Below are 17,130 nucleotides of genomic sequence, written 5' to 3'. Positions count from 1 at the left end.
TGAAAAATAGATTGAAATAAAAATCTCAGCAGTTGGCTGATAGAATAGATCCTGAAGAAGGACAGATTTAGGAGTTGGTCCCAGGGACTTTATCATCCAAAAACTCCTTCACAAGGAATTACCTGGCCCGCTGCGGTGGCTCACGCCTGTAATCCCAACACTTTGGGAGACCGAGGGGGACAGATGACCTGAGGTTGGGAGTTTGAGACCAGCCTGGCCAACATGGTGAAACCCTGTCTCTACTAGGCTTCCGTCCTGTTCTATGAGAGAGTGCAAAGCATCAAGCCTAGAAAATGATCACAACAGTGCAGGATATAAAGCTGAAGGAATATGTCATACTTTGTTTTCTCTCAGCTTCTAAATTGTCCCCTGGGAGTGGGCCAGCCCTGACCTTGCTCTCCAGGGAGAGCCCACCAGGTCCTACATGTTCACACACTCAGGAAAACAAGTGGCTAAGAATCCCTGTGGTCTAGCCTCAGCAGGATTGTCCAAGCACCCCAAAGTTAACATAAAATCTAAATAATTGATGTTTGGGGTGAAATAAAAGAAACTAAAATCCCAGATGATCTAAATATGTGAGACACAAGGGGAAGGAGGGAGATAGGTGTACAGGCCTTTGTCTTTTTTTTTTTTTTTTTTTTGAGACGGAGTCTTGCTGTGTCCCCCAGGTTGGAGTGCAGTGGCGCGATCTCAGCTCACTGCAAGCTCCGCTTCCTGGGTTCACGCCATTCTCCTGCCTCAGCCTCCCGAGTAGCTGGGACTACAGGCGCCCGCCAACACGCCCGGCTAATTTTTTGTATTTTTAGTAGAAATGGGGTTTCACCGTGTTAGCCAAGATGGTCTCGATCTCCTGACCTCGTGATCCGCCCGTCTCGGCCTCCCAAAGTGCTGGGATTACAGGCGTGAGCCACCGTGCCCGGCCGACTTTTGTCTTGTTTGACGTGAAGATAGAGCTAAAGGGTAATTCTGGATATTGATACAAAATAAGAGTTTAGGTATGTGTGTTGATTAGCCATTAAAGGAACAGAAGTAGGGTCTATAACTTCCATACTACTATAGAAAGAAGCAAAAACACAGGAATTGGAAAACACAGTGATGGGAAATTGCATAGCAGGTGAACGCTACCAAAAAGAAAGGATGTAGAGAATTGTTTAGGCAAAAAACACTTTAAGGAGAACAGCACTAAAAGAAGCAAAAGAAGTTCCTGATAAAAGGGAAAGTCATCACGAACATATAGATTGTGAATCTTGGTGCCTGCACTACATAGCTTTGAGCTATGTAAATAAACAACCTTTAGAAATCATTTAAGTCCAGAGCTGGGTGCGGTGGCTCACACTTGTAATCCCAGCACTTTGGGAGGCCTAGGTGAGCAGATCACCTGAGATCAGGAGTTCAAGACCAGCCTGGCCAACATGGTGAAACCCCCTCTCTACTAAAAAAAATACAAAAATTAGCTGGGCATGGTGGCGGGTGCCTATAATCCCAGCTACTCGGGAGGATGAGGCTGGAGAATCGCTTGAATCCAGGAGGCAGAGGTTGCAGTGATCCGAGATTGCGCCACTGCACTCCAGCCTGGGTGACAGAGCAAGATTCCATCTTAAAAAAAAAAAAAAAAAAAATCATTTAAGTCCAAAACCACGATAAGAGGAATTGGATGAATCCAAAACCATGGTAGGAGACATTAATGTTTCTCTGAAATGGGTAGACGATGTAATCCAAATAAGGTTGTGGAAGATTTTATAACACAGGAAATGAGCATAAACAGAGACAATCTGCTAATATTTGTTGAGTGGTTAATGACTACTAGGCAGTTTTCATAGCACTTGCCTCATAGTGAAAAGCTTATTTAACGCAGGCCTCACAGCTGTATGATGAAGTAGCTACTGCTTATCATCTTCCCTGTCTTAGAGATGGAGAAACTGAGGCACAGAAAGGTTCCCAGGTAATAAGTGGCTATGCTGAGATTTGAAGCCAGCAGACTGGCTTGTTGAGTGTTCTCTGTTCTTGATGTTATGTTCCACTGGAACTTGGGAGATACATTTGGGACTGACGTCCTCAGACTGCACTTGGCATCAGAACCGTCCAGGAACAAGGAAAGCCATCAGAGCCATGAGTGACTGGGGTAGTCAGGTCACCTGGACCTGATTCTGCGCTCTGCCCTTGATAAGGAGTTGCCTTGCTGGGGCTGTGTTTGACTTGAGAACCAGAGCGCCCATGTTGGTCAGCATTCTCTTAATTGAGCACTATTGCTTGTTAGGGCATGATCTTGCAGGATGCCACCGTTAGCCCAACAGAGTGCCAGGGCAGCAGTGGAGCCGGTACTCAGTCGTTTTCTCAGGTCCAGACAGACCTCAACTGGCTAACAGTGTTAGTGGGAGCTTGTGTACAGAGCTTCCTGCCAGGGACATGCCACATCACACAGTGCTGCCAATGCTGTGCAACACACAGCCACCTCACTTCTAGTTGACTTGTCACTGGTAATCTGGAACCTCATCTAATAACTGATATGTCGTTACTTAATATCAAACAATCCGAAAGCCACCTGAAATACTGCCATACTTACTAAGCAATATTCTTCTTTAACACAAACTGAAATCAAATATTCACAAAAGTCTGTTATGTTTTTTGTGGGGTGGTTATTTATTTATTTATTTTTGAAGAGATGGGGTTTCGCCATGTTACCCAGACTGGTCTTGAACTCCTGGGCTCAAGCAACCCATCTGCTTCCGCCTCCCAAAGTGCTGGGATTACAGGCATGAGCCACCATGCCCATCTTAAAAGTTTGTTATGTATGAAATTACAGAGAAAATCACAGCACACCCAGGAAACTCACATGGGCCACATTATGCCAATACAGCAAACTGGAAACCAGCAACAACCAAAATAAGTGAAGGGTAATCAGAACTGAAATTAGAAGCAATTTAGAAGGAAGTGGCAAGAAGAACATTATATACCAGATGCAGTCATAAAAATACTTAAGAGAAAGAGTGACTTCAGGTGAATTTATTAGAAATAGTGGGCCAGGTGCAGTGGCTCACACCTGTAATCCCAGCACTTTGGGAGGCTGAGGCGTGTGGCTACCTTGAGCCCAAGAGTTTGAGATCAGCCTGGGCAACATGGTGAAATGTCCTCTCAACCAAAAATACAAAAATTAGCCAGGCGTGGTGGTGCGCGCCTGTAGTCCCAGCTACTGGGGAGGCTAAGGTGGGAGGATCACCTGAACCCAGAAGGGCGAGGCCGCGGTGAGCTGTAATCAACTCATGAAGCTAGAAGGAAAATGATGAAAAAAGTAAAGACACTAGAAGGAGAAGGATTTTTTTTTTTTTTTAAAGACAGGGTCTTGCTCTGTTGCCCAGACTGGAGTGCAGTGGTGCAATCACAGCTCACCACAGCCTCTCAACTTCTTGGGCTCAAGTGATCCTCCCATCTTAGCCTCCAGAGTAGCTGGGACTATAGGCATGCACCACCACCCTGGCTAATTTTTTTATTTTGTGGAAATGGGATCTTGTTTTGTTGCCTAGGCTGGTCTTGAACTCCTGGGCTCAAGCGATCTTCCCGCCTCGGCCTTTCGAAGTGCTGGGACTACAGGTGTGAGCCACCACGCCAAGCTGAATATTTTTCTGTGTTAGTACATGTAGCTCAACCTTCTCTTTACTGTTCTTATCATGATGACTAGGTCGTAAGATTTCACACCTGGGGCGCAGGCTCCTTGGTTAATGTTCTCTTGTGGTTCACATCACACTTTCCTTGATGCAGTCAAAAGCTCGCCGAGCACTCATCCTGGCGGGGCCATTTAAAAGGTGTCAATTCTGCCTGCCAGGATGCTGTGGCTCCAAGGTGACTGGTTTGTGTTTCCAGGCCATCATGAGCTGGGAGCTCCCTCATGGCTGCTGCTGATGGAAATCAAGGAGGAACTCAGTTCAAACTCCCGATTGCCCTGTGGTCACTCTTAGCAGGGCAGCTGTCTTGGGCCTAGCTCTGGGTCCTCAGTAGAGCCAGGCAGAGCCTCTGAGACATCAGAGGACAATGAGGAGTTGGCCATTTAGGTTTGTGTTTGCAGGAACAATTTGGGACCTGGTGGTGTTTTCATAAATGTCCCGTTATGCTTGTTTTGTTATGTAGGTTTTTGTCTGATGAAAATAGTCTGGAGTATAAATATTACAAGCTGAAGTTGGCAGAAATGCAGCGGATGAGCCAGAACTTGCGAGGAGCCGACCAGAAGCCGACCTCGGCAGAGTGTGCGGTGCGGGCCATGCTGTATGCCCGGGCTGTCCGCAACCTCAAGAAGAAACTCCTTCCGTGGCAGCGGCGAGGGCTCCTCCGTGCTCAGGGGCTCCGAGGCTGGAAGGCGAGGAGAGTGACCACCGGGACCCAGACCCTTCTATCCTCAGGCACCAGGCTGAAACACCATGGCCGGCAGGCTCCAGGCCTCTCACAGGCAAAACCATCCCTGCCAGACAGAAATGATGCTGCCAAGGACTGCCCGCCAGACCCAGCCGGACCTTCTCAGGACCCCAGCTTAGAAGCCTCAGGCCCATCCCCCAAGCCAGCAGGAGTGGATGTCTCTGAAGCACCTCAGACCTCTTCTCCCTGCCTATCTGCTGACAGTGGGTGCTCACTCCTGTCCCCCTCCTCTGGGCCCCAGTCCCTACTCTCCTATCTCCAGGGTCTCTTTAGAATTGGGGGGGCCTGCAATCTAGGCAAGGCAGTGGATAAAAGCTCTAGGGACCTGGCCAGGACAAGTGTACATGTTGGCGCTTTCTCTCTTGCTTTCCCAAGAGAGCTACGTGCGAGTCCTGCAGCTTCCTCCTCCTCTTCTGAGGGCGGAGCTGGTATGAGGTGCTGCCCCATGCCTCTGTGCTCCCCGACAGGGTCCTGCTGCTGGGGCCGTGGGCGGTGCGTTGCCTGAACTTGGGATCCCATGTCCTGCTATATCCTGGCCTCCCTTGATAGTCTTCGGGGCTGCCTTGTTCTCTCATTCTGCCTCCTCATCCCCAGGGTCTCCACAGTTCCTGTTCTTGGGATTCACTGACCTGCACTGCTTCCTCTGAATCGACTAACTTCACCCCTTCTGTTTCTTCTGTCACCTTAGCTGTTTCTTTCTCTCTGTACCACAGGCCTGCTCTCTGGCCAGTGCTTCCTAAGCACTAAGTGGGAAGGAGAAGGCAAAAAAGTGTCCACAACTGCTGCATTATTTAGGCGTTGCTGTGTCGTGAGCCATTCCAAACTGTGGCTTAAAACAGGAGGCATCAGCTGGGTGTGGTAGCTCACACTTGTAATCCCAGCACTTTGGGAGGCCAAGGCGGGCGGATCGCCTGAGCTCAGGAGTTCGCAACCAGCCTGGGCAACATGGTGAAACCCTGTCTCTACTAAAAATACAAAAAATTAGCTGGGCATGGTGGCACGTGCCTGTAGTCCCAGCTACTCGGGAGGCTGAGACAGGAGAATCGCTTGAACCCGGGAGGCAGAGGTTGCATTGAGCCAATATCTCACCACTGCACTCCAGCGTGGGCGACAGAGCAAGACTCCGTCTCAAAAAACAAACAAACAAACAAACAAACCAGGAGGCATCCGGTATTGTGAATTTGCCAGTGGCTGGGTCATCTGCTGAGCTAGCCCCACACATGTCTGCGGTCAGCGGCAGCTGTCCAGGCTGTCAGCTGAGATGATGGTGTGGCTGGGCCACATGCCTGTCATCCCCCCAGCAGTCAGCCCATGTTTGTTCACCTGGCAATTGGGGTCGGGGCTTCAGGAGAGACAGTGGAAGTACTCAAGTCCTCCAAGGCCCAGGCTTGGAATTGGCAATGGGCTTTTCTACCACATTCTATAGCTGATGTGAGTCCCAGGACCAGCCCTGATTCAAGGTGGGGATACACAGAGTTCACTTCTTGGTGACAGAGTCCACATGTGGCGAAGGGCAAGGCTACAGGGAGGGGACATGCACGCCATCTTTATAATCAGCCTCCACAACCCTGTAGTGTTTACACGGGGAGCAGCAGCTCAGGAGTCATGCCTGACAGGTGCTTTATGTTTTGTAGTTGACATGAAGACAATGGAGACTGCAGAGAAACTGGCTAGATTTGTTGCTCAGGTGGGACCAGAGATCGAACAATTCAGCATAGAAAACAGCACCGATAACCCTGACCTGTGGTACGTACCCCCCCGGGGTCTCATCACACCTTTTTCTTTCTCAAAGAGACAACGTCTAATGATGTTGCTCAGGCTGGATTCGAATTCCTGGGCTCAAGTGATCCTCCTGTTTCAGCCTCCGGAGTAGCTGGGACCACAGGTGTGCTCCACTGCAACTGGCCATTACACCCTTTAGATTTGAGTGTGTTCACGCCACAAGCATGTCCTGAGCCAGCCCACAGCCTGGCCAATGCATTCCTACCATGGGGGTTATACTAGGAGTAAGTCATGACTTTACTTCAGCTGAGCCAGGGGCCTGAGGGAGAAAGATCTGTTCTAATCACCTGAGTTCAGGAGTTCGAGACCAGCCTGGCTACCATGCTAAAACCCCATCTCTACAAAAATACAAAAATTAGCCGGGCATGGTGGCAAGCACCTGTAATCCCAGCTGCTCGGGAGGCTAAGGCATGAGAGTTGCTTAAACCCAGGAGGCGGTTTCAGTGGCCTGAGATTGAGCCACTGCATTCCAGCCTGGGCAACAGAGCGAGACTTCATCTCCAAAAAAAAAAGGCCAGGTGCGGTGGCTCATGCTTGTAATCCCAGCACTTTGGGAGGCTGAGGCGGGTGGATCATGAGGTCAGGCATTTGAGACCAGCCTTGCCAACATAGTGAAATCCCATCTCTATACTAAAAATAAAATAGCCAGGGGTAGTGGCGGGTGCCTGTAATCCCAGCTACTCGGGAGGCTGAGGCAGGAGAATTGCTTGAACCTGGGAGGCGGAGGTTGCAGTGAGCTGAGATCACGCCATTGCACTCCAGCCTGGGCAACAAGAGCAAAACTCCATCTCAAAAAAAAAAAAAAAAATTCTGTTCTAGGAGATCTGCCTTCATCTGAGGCATCAGGAAAAGCCTCCCCAGAAGGACATTTAATCTGCATCCAAAGGCTAAATAGGAGTTGGCCAGGGGAGGGGAGAGAGGTGAGGATTTGCTGCTCACTGCATGATAGTAGTGATAGTCGGCCCTTGCCCAGGTCTAGACAGCAGGCACTTCTACACAGGGATAACGTGGCGTGCTCATGCTGGGAGCAGGTACCTTTGCCCTCTCCGTTCCTCGGATAGGTGGAGCTCAGCTCAAAAGCACACAGCCCGTAGGTGAGAAAACCTGGGCGAGGAGCCAGCACTGCCCCTGGGGTTTTTCCCCAGGGTGATGTTGAGATGCCCCCTCCAGAGAAAGGCTGCCGGTGGGAGGCACCCATCTTCCCATTACTGAGCCAGAACCCTACTGAGGGGGCTCTCAACTCCTCATGCTGGTCTCAGCTTATTGGACAGTCATGCCTTCATCCAGTTAAACTTACAGTTGAAAACGTGCATTTCTCAGAGCATTTATGGGATTCAGTGGTGACAGAACATACTCTTTCAACTTGTTTGGGACCTGATTGCACAAGCCAAGCCCTACTCCCCTCCGCAGCCTTGGCTTATGACTGGGTCCTGCACTGAGGTACCACCTGCCTCGTGGGGCACTGACCACCTATAGACGGGAGGCCTGACCAGGCTTACAGTCAGGTTTTGCCTTTTACAGGCAGTGGTGGCCTTGGGGAGCTGCTGGGCCCTGTAGACCTCGGGGTCGGGCCTGTCCACTGTTTATGTGGGATTTCCTCTGGCAGGGTTGGATAAGGAGGACAGCTCAGTGCAGGGCAGCTGGGGGCATCCCATCAGTCCTTTTTTCTTTTTCATTTTCTTTTTTTTCAATGAAAAGTACAGTTTAAAGGAGAATTTTGCATTAGCCTGGGTACTTGGGCTGTAGCACTTGTTGGGTTTTGGGTGGATTCCTCCCCATCTGTGACAGCCTTTTCTGAGCAGTGTCCTTCAGAGTACTCTGTCCTGTCCTTCCCTGGAGGGAGAGCCCTGGATCCTGACCACGATACTGGGCAAGGTGTTGGACGCTATCCAGCCATGCTTGTAAATGGGCCAAGATGACTTTGTGTTTCTTTTGCCTTTAGAAAAATTTTAATTTTTTTTTTTTTTTGAGACGGAGTCTTGCTGTGTCTCCCAGGCTGGAGTGCAGTGGCGCAATCTCGGCTCACTGCAAGCTCCGCCTCCCGGGTTCACGCCATTCTCCTGCCTCAGCCTCTCCCAGTAGCTGGGACTACAGGCGCCCGCCACCAAGCCCGGCTAAATTTTTTTTGTATTTTTAGTTGAGACGGGGTTTCACCGTGGTCTCGATCTCCTGACCTCGTGATCTGCCCGCCTCAGCCTCCCAAAGTGCTGGGATTACAAGCGTGAGCCACCGCGCCGGCGAAAAATTTTAATTCTAATGTGCTCAAGCTCATTGAGTTAATTCATTTTGTAGGTGCGGTTATGTTATAAAGTTGTCATACAATCCGTTTTATTTATTTATTTTTGAGACAGAATTTCACTCTTGTCGCCCAGGCTGGAGTGCAGTGGCGCGATCTCGGCTCACTGCAACCTCCGCCTCTCAGGTTCAAGCTATTCTCCTGCCTCAGACTCCCAAGTAGCTGGGATTACAGGTGTCACCCAGCTAATTTTTGTATTTTTAGTAGAGACGGGGTTTCACCATGTTGGCCAGGCTAGTCTTGGACTCCTGACCTCAGGTGATCCACCTGCCTCAGCCTCCCAAAATGTGCTGGGAGGCATGAGCCACCATGCCCGGCCCAGATTCATTTGTTTCTGCTAATATTTAGTTGTGTGTGTGTGTGGTGTGTGTATGTGTGTGTGTGTGTGTGTGTGTGTGTGTGTGTGTGTGTTTGTTAGCCTGGTATAGTGGCATTTGCCTGTGGTCCTAACTACTTGGGTGGCTGATGTAGGAAGATTTCTTGAGCCCAGGAGTTTGAGGCTGCAGTGAGCTGTGATCATACCACTGCACTCTAGCCTGGATGACAGAGTGAGACCCCATCTCTAAAAATGTATAATAATAAATAATTATAAAGCCGTCCAGCTTTTCCAATACCATTCTTTGAAAGACCCACCCCTTTTTTGCAGTAGTTTGAGAGGTTACCTTAATCGAATGCTGGGTTTCTGGTCTTTCTATTCTGTTCCTTTGGTCTGCCTAATGGACTACTATGCTGTTTAACTCTAGAGGCTTTGGGGCATTTTGTAGTGTTTGGTGGGGCTGGAACCCCTTATGAGTCTTGTTCAGAGTTTTCCCAGATACTCTTACATATTATTTTTCTTTATGAACTTTAGAACCATCTTGCCCTGATTCAGAACAGGATTTTATTGGGATATATTAATATGCTAACTGGGGGGACTTGGCACATTTATGAGGTTGAGTTGCCTTATGAGGGCCATTTTTCCTTTGGTCCAAGTGGACTTTGGTGCTTTCGGGAGTGTTTTAAGTTTCTCATACCAGCCACAGCTTCATAGCTGTGGTTACAAGTCGAGGTGGCCACCAGACCCCTGAGGCACAGAGAGGCCTCATCTCCACGCCCATGTAGGTGGACTGCAGGCCCCAGAGCGGGAAGTGCTAGGGGTGAGAAGCCTCCTCGGGGGGCACCTCACAGCTCCATGGTGCACATGTTCCAGCAGTAACTGTGAAGCTCCTCCTGGCATCTCTCCATGCTTCTCATACCTGGGAGGAACCAGAGTCAAAATGGGCACATGGAGGCCCAGAGAGGCCAGTAACATAACCAGAAAGGGTGAGATGGGTCTCAGGCCAGATCTCTATTCCAGCATTTTCCCAAGCCCTGCAGACCTTGTTCGTCTGCCTCTCTCCCTTGGAAAGCAGTTAGGCTTCTTGAATTCTAGCTCATTATTAAGTTACTAGTACTCAAATTTTCTATCATTGAGAGGCTGCACCATCAAGCCATAGCTGCGTAGAGAGCGGTCAGGTTATTCTTTCCCTTGTCCCACCTCCACCTTCCTTGGATCAATCCCAGCAGTTTCAGCCAATAAAAATGTTGAGAGATTCCATCTGGTTACCCAATATATTTCCTCTGTGCCCCAGGTTTCTACATGACCAAAATAGTTCTGCTTTCAAATTCTATCGAAAAAAAGTGTTTGAACTATGTCCATCAATTTGTTTCACGTCATCTCCGCACAACCTTCACACCGGTGGCGGTGACACCGCGGGTTCTCAGGAGAGCCCCGTGGACCTCATGGAAGGGGAAGGAGAGTTTGAAGACGAGCCCCCTCCGCGGGAGGCTGAGCTGGAGAGCCCAGAGGTGATGCCTGAGGAGGAGGACGAGGACGATGAGGATGGGGGAGAGGAGGCCCCTGCCCCTGGAGGGGCGGGCAAGTCTGAGGGCAGCACCCCTGCCGACGGCCTTCCCGGCGAGGCTGCCGAGGACGACCTAGCTGGAGCACCTGCCCTGTCACAGGCCTCCTCAGGTACCTGCTTCCCCCGGAAGAGGATCAGCAGCAAGTCATTGAAGGTTGGCATGATTCCAGCTCCCAAGAGAGTGTGTCTCATCCAGGAGCCAAAAGGTGAGTGCCTGCCTGTCGGCACAGCTGCCTCCAGCACAGTTCTTGGTTGGTGGGCTGTGAGAGTTAGAAGAGACAGGTGGAGACATTTTAATCCAAAAGAGTTTTGTGCACCACTCCAAAATGTGAGCCGACACTCATGTTTCCCGGTGGTCTGAAGGCATTGCTCTAAGGACATGTTTCCTTGCTACCCTGTGGCTTCTGGCACTCTACTTGCTGCTGGACATTTCCCTGATTGCCTGGATTCAGGTCAGGGCATCCCCAACTGTGGAGGGGATGGGCTTGGGTCATCTCAGCTGTTTTCCTGCCTGTGACCTTGTCAGCTGGGGGCCCTTCTGAGCCCCTGGAAGGCCCAGGGTGCTGATAAGCTGCTTCATGTCATGACAGTGAGATGGGAACAGAGCAGGGGTGGTCCCAGGCAGTGGTCAGTGGGACCTGCCTCAGCCATGGGAGGCCATCTCCTGCTCTCCTGTGGGGAGGTTCTGGGTTCTTGAGGTATAATTTACCAGCAACGAAACGCACCCTTTTCAAGTGGACCATTTGAGTTTTGTTGACTGTGCAGAGGTGAGAACCCACCAGTACAGCAGAGCTGAAGCCTGTTCCCAGAACGGGTCTCTTGTCCCGTTGCAGTCCCCTGCCCGATTCAGCCCCAGCAACCACTGACTGTTTTCCAAGCCCCAGGTATTCTATCTTTCCTAGTCTGTCAGTACATAGAATTGCATCGCATGTGGCCTTTTGATGGGCAGGCTGTGGCCCAGATGACTCCTGTGCCCCCTATGCCCTCCAAGCTGTCTCCCTACAGTCAGGCCTGGACCGTGCTTTCACATGGGACTTCTGCTGCAAAACCTATGTGTGAAGTTGTAGTGAATGGTGCCCCATTGTGGGACTGTGTTAAACAGGCACCTGTGTGTTCTGCATCATTCAGACAGTCACATTTACATGTGACAGTGGCCTTATGGTTTTTCCTGCTTTGGAACAGTCCTCATGTTTTGTGTTTGAAAAATGTGGTGTTGCAGTGAAATGCTAACCATTCTACTATAACCCTTACCATCCTTCAAAACTGCTCATGGGGCCGGGCGCCATGGCTCGTGCTTAGTGGGGCTGAGGCAGGAGGATCGCTTGAGCCCAGGAGCTTGAGACCAGCCTGGGCAAGATGGCCAGACCTAATCTTTACAAGAAAAAAAAATATTTAATGTAAAAAAAAAGAAGTAAATAATTAAACTTGTCATGGATGGCGGGTAGTGTATCAGAGTGCTTGTTATGTATGCTCTTCTTGGGGGTAAGTGGAGTTTTTTATTTCTGCTTTAGAAGCTCTCAGTTCTTTGGGTAGTTGATGAGATAAAACCAGACCTGCGCCGGGTGTGCTGGCTCACACCTGTAATCCCAGCACTCTGGGAGGCCGAGGCGGGAGAATCACCTTTGGTCAGGAGTTTGAGACCAGCCTGACCAACATGGAGATATCCCATCTCTACTAAAAATACAGAATTAGCAAGGCGTGGTGGCGCATGCCTGTAATCCCAACTACTCGGGAGGCTGAGGCAGGAGAATCGCTTGAACCTGGGAGGTGAAGGTTGCGGTGAGCCGAGATCACGTCACTGCACTCCAGCCTGGGCAACAAGAGTGAAACTGTGTCTCCAAAAAAAAAAAAAAAAAAAAAAAAAACAGATTTGCTAATCTCCCTTTCATAAAAAATAAAATAAAATGATATGATTTGGTCCTCTATATGAGAAGCATGGTTGTTTTTTACTAGAAAGTTTTAGGCAGACTTTAATTCTTTTTTTTTTTGAGATGGACTCTTGCTCTTGTCGCCCAGGCTGGAGTGCGGTGGCGCAATCTCGGCTCATTGCAACCGCTGCCTCCCGGGTTCAAGTTATTCTCCTGCCTCAGCCTCCTGAATAGCTGGGATTACAGGCGCCCGCCACCACGCCTGGCTAGTTTTTGTACTTTTAGTAGAGATGGGGTTTCGCCATGTTGGCCAGGCTGGTCTCGAACTCCTGACCTCTAGTGATCCACCCATCTTGGCCTCCCAAAGTGATGGGATTATAGGCATGATCCACTGCTCCTGGCCCAGACTTTAATTATTTCCCAGTGAATTAGCTACAGATAAACTAGGAGGGCACAGTATCACAAATAGTTGGTTTGTTGAAGCAAAATATATTTCTGTAGTCATGGAAAATAATCCATGTATTGGATCTTTTGTTATAAATGTGGGGACTCTTAGGTTTGAATAGACTTTCCAAAAGCAAGGCACCCCTCAGTGAACCCTTCACTATGGCCCAAGCTGCCTACCCTGAGCGTGTCCCATCTCTGCTCACTCCAGGGGTCATACATGTTCATTCCTGAGAGGAGCTGGGGCTCAGCAGCTGCCATGCAGAGCCTAAGACACCTTCTGTCATCAGAGAACTGTTAGCCAAAATAGACTGCAAGACCTTCAGTCTCTAAGTAATTTAGGAAAAGCACGTGTATGTGTATGTGTCTCTTTCTTTTGTCTTCTAGTCCATGAACCAGTTCGAATTGCCTATGACAGGCCTCGGGGTCGTCCCATGTCCAAAAAGAAGGTGAGCGTAATCATTTGTAGTCCTCACTCAAAGTATAGTTGGTTAGAATTTGTTGGAGTTCCAAAGGATGCTGCAGCTTGTGATTAAGCTGTGCTCACATTTCAAACTGAGGTATTAATGTGTAAAACACAACAGAGACTTTTCTCTTGGGAGGGCTTTTGAAAACTGTTTTGGCTTTGTCCAAAGCATAGACTAGTGATTCATCTGTGTAATGGATAGTTGAGATCCCTGGAATGGATGCAGTGGGATTTGAGAGATAAACGAGATAATGTCTTGGCCCTTAAGAAGTTCAAGCTAGGCTGGGCGTGGTGGCTCACGCCTGTAATCTCAACGCTTTGGGAGTCAGGGGCAGGTGGATCACGAGGTCAGGAGATCGAGACCATCCTGGCTAACATGATGAAACCCCCGTCTGTACTAAAAATACAAAAAATTAGCCAGGCGTGGTGGCGGGCGCCTGTAGTCCCAGCCACTTGGGAGGCTGAGGCAGGAAAATGGCCTGAACCTGGGAGGCAGAGCTTGCAGTGAGCCGAGATCACGCCACTGCACTCCAGCCTGGCTGGCAGAGCGAGACTCCATCTCAAAAAAAAAAAAAAGTTCAAGCTAAGGCCGATTGGGTGGCTTACACCTGTGATTCCAGCAGTTTAGGAGGCCAAAGTGGGCAGATTGCTTGAGCCCAAGAGTTTAAGACCAGCCTGGGCAATAGGCAAAACCCTGTCTCTGCAAAAAATACAAAAATTAGTTGGGCATGGTGGCGCATGCCTGTAGTCCCAGCTACTCTGGAGGCTGAGGTGGAAGGATCATTTGGGCCTGAGAGGTCGTGGCTGCAGTGAGCTGACTGCACCACTGCACCCCAGCTTGGGCAACAGACTGAGAGCCTGTCTCAAAAAAAAAAAAAAAGTTCAAGTTATCCAGGTGCACTGATTCACGCCTGTAATCTCAGTGCTTTGGGAGGCCAAGACAGGGGGATCACTTGAGCCCAGGAGTTTGAGGCCAGCCTGGGCAACATAGTGAGACCTATGTCTCCTTAAAAAATAAAACATAAAAACTTTCAAGCTTAGTAGACTGGAAGGGTGGTGAAGAGAGTGCACTAATCTGCCAGTAAACAGAGCATGGTGTGTGCGGTCAGCACCTCCTATGTGCCAGGTCCCGACTCTCCACCTGGAGGCAGCAGCAAGCAGGGCCAACAGTGAAAGAGAAATGGATGAGGCAGTCCTGGGGATGCTGTGGGCAAAGAGAAGCAGGTCAAAGAGAGGGAGAATAAGGTGGGGTCGAGGGGATACCACTGAATTGGGAAAGCCAAGGGAGGTCTCTCTTGCAGATGACGTTGGCACAAGCCTGGAAAGAGCTGAGGAGAAACAGTGTAGAGATCTGAGAAGGGCACAGCCTCGGTAGAGAGGCTGGGGCAGCAAGAGGCCTTTGTGGCAGCAGAGGAATCCAGGGGGTGGTCACACAGGACCTCAACAGATGTTAACGCTGTGGCCCTTTCTCAGGGAAGGGAGGGTCCTTCTGGGACCTGTAGTGGACGTGGCCACTAGGGTGGAGAGCAGCCTATGGGTGGGAACCAGGAAGAGGTTCAAACTTAAGACAGTTGGACCAGGGCATGAGGAGCAACGAGAAGGGGTGAAGATGGAGTGGGTGACACCTGCTTGTGGGCTGGGTGTGCAAAAGCCAGGAGTCCAGGTGACCCCAGGGTAGTCAGCTTGGGCAGAAGAGGGACAGAACTGCCATTCACTGACCTGGAGCCAGGTTATGGAAAGGGGGCAGGTACACTCCAGATGGCCTGGGGGACACAGTGCTGGGGGCGAGCAGGGTCACCTGGGACACACGTGGAGAGACTTCACCAGTCTTTCATGGTCAGGGAGGAGGGCGGGGAGCCAGGCGAGGTGCAATGTTGCTTCCAACCCCTTCCGAGTGACCTAGGTCAGTCTGACCCCAATTATGGCAGGAAGGAGGGACATTCCCGAGTCCAGAGCTCATAGTCCTTACTGATGTGCCAGGTTTTAGGCTGAGCTGGCATCTGGTGCCCCTTTGTGTGGCCTGGATAAGGGCACGGCCAGATGAGGGCACAGCAGGGCCTTGGTGTCAGGCACAGCTGTACTCTAGCTCAGTCCTGCCACCGAGTAGTTTTGTAACCTTGGCATGTAGCCCCCAAGCCACGGGTTTGTCTGTAAAATGGGATGGCCACACCTACCCAGCAGGTAGGAGGTACAGTGAGGATTAAACTGAACGTGGTTCCTGGTGGGTGTCCTGCAAATGCTGCTGTCTCCTTGGGGCTCTGCACCTGTCCTCCTTTCTGCCAGTGACTGTGGGTGGAAGGGAGGCCGTGGTGGCTGCAGCTCTCCTCTGCACACCTCCACCTCACCCACAGGGCTTGGCTTTCGTCCAGCTGTCCAGGAAACCACCATCATGATTGTTAAACACAGATTTGAACATTCACGAAGAAACTTCCAGGCTGAGCCAACCCCTCTTCCTCCCGCTGCACCTCCAAGCAGCCTTCCTGAAAGGGAAAAGAGTGCAGACGTGCCCTCTGGGGACCCCTGTGCCCCGCCATGACCAGCCTTTCCCCTTCCTTCCCTGCCCGTCATCCCAGGGCCCAGGTCATGCACAGCTCCCAGGAGGGCCTGACAGATGCCCCATTTCTCATCTCAGCCGGTGGGTTCTGTCACCTCTTTTCTCCAGGCCACTTTCTCATGGCAAGGGGCCTCCCAGTGTAGCAGGTCCTGTCTGGTGTCCCCTGGCTTGCAGGGGTGTCTCTTCACTGTGCCCCTCTTCTTGTCCCAGCCCATAGCATAGCTCCTCCCTTCATACCTCCCCTCCTTAACTACCCTGCAGAGAAACTTCTGCCCACACCACCTCATCAAGACCACTTCATGCTATTATGGAGGGGCCGCCTGCATCCAGTAACCCACACACGCACACAAGATAACACACATGTATACGCATATGCACACACACATGCATACACACACCCACAGCTACTTTATATAATACCCTCAGAGATGCCTCTGAAGAGAACAAAGGGAATTTCCCTCTGTCTTTGAAGGTCCAAGTCTAAGCCTGTTGAAATGAACTGACAATAAGAAGATTAACAGGATAAAAAAAGGTATGCAGTCCAGGTGCGGTGGCTTACACCTGTAATCCCGGAACTTTGGAAGGCCAAGGCAGGAGGATCACTTGAGCCCAGGAGTTCAAGACTGCAGTGAGCCATGATGGGGCCACCGCACTCCAGCCTGGGTGACAGAGCAAGATCCTGTCTCGAAACAAAAAAGTTATACATATTTATTCACGTGCATAAGCACAAGAGCCATATAAAACATGAAAACTCAAAGAAGGGCCAGGTGGTTGAAGCTGAAATACCTCTTCGTAGGGGAGAGGGCAGATGGGAGGCTGTAGGTAACTTTAGAGGGGAAGCAGATGATTTTAGGAGAGATGAATGGAGGCAGGCATCATCTTGTGAACGATCCTCATTGAGAATTGAATGGGACTAGAGAACAGCCAGTGGTCTGGGCTCTAGGTGTGGTGTTTAATGTTCCATCTCTTCCTGTGTGACAGGAGTTTTCAACTCTGGTTAATGACATTTCAGGGAAGGGATCCAAGGTCCTAGTGTTCTTCTTTGGCAAGTCCAGTTTCTAGATAGATAGGGAACTTGAAGAAAATAGCTTCCTGCTGTGCTTTGGGAGGGACCTTGAGGCTGCTGCTTTAGTCTCACCTGTCAAAGTGCTGTAATTCGGGGTATCCGTTTCTTTCTTTTTTTATTTTTATTTTTATTTTTTGAGACGGAGTCTCCCTTTGTCGCCAAGGCTGGAGTGCAATGGCACGATCTCAGCTCACTGCAACCTCTACCTCCCAGGTTCAAGGGATTCTCCTGCCTCAGCCTCCGGAGTAGCTGGGATTACAGGTGCGTGCCACCACACCTGGCTAATTTTTGTATTTTTAGTAGAGATGGGGTTTCACCATGTTGGTCAGGCTGGTCTCAAACTCCTGACATCGTGATCCACGCACCT

At 50.2% G+C, this 17,130-nt stretch overlaps 1 protein-coding gene across 13 annotated transcripts in view; it reads left to right on the top strand.

Moving 5' to 3' along the window:
• Window positions 1-17,130, top strand: part of SUGP2 (SURP and G-patch domain containing 2) — a 42,546-nt gene that overhangs the window by 18,759 nt on the left and 6,657 nt on the right. For all 13 annotated transcript variants that reach the window (XR_009208802.1, XR_009208803.1, XR_009208801.1 and 10 more), the window contains exons 5-8: window positions 4,123-4,607; window positions 6,039-6,150; window positions 10,093-10,571; window positions 13,065-13,126. Coding sequence is in view for 7 of the 13 variants with exons in the window: in XM_032170200.2 (XP_032026091.1) it covers window positions 4,123-4,607; window positions 6,039-6,150; window positions 10,093-10,571; window positions 13,065-13,126 (1,138 nt within the window). In the remaining 6 variants the exon portion in view is untranslated. The remainder of the gene's footprint in view (window positions 1-4,122; window positions 4,608-6,038; window positions 6,151-10,092; window positions 10,572-13,064; window positions 13,127-17,130) is intronic.

This window comes from Hylobates moloch, unplaced genomic scaffold, assembly GCF_009828535.3.
Source record: "Hylobates moloch isolate HMO894 unplaced genomic scaffold, HMol_V3 SCAFFOLD_12, whole genome shotgun sequence".
In the NCBI taxonomy this organism is placed as follows: domain Eukaryota; kingdom Metazoa; phylum Chordata; class Mammalia; order Primates; family Hylobatidae; genus Hylobates; species Hylobates moloch.
Note: the sequence above shows the minus strand (reverse complement) of the source record. Positions and strands in the feature narration are given on the sequence as shown.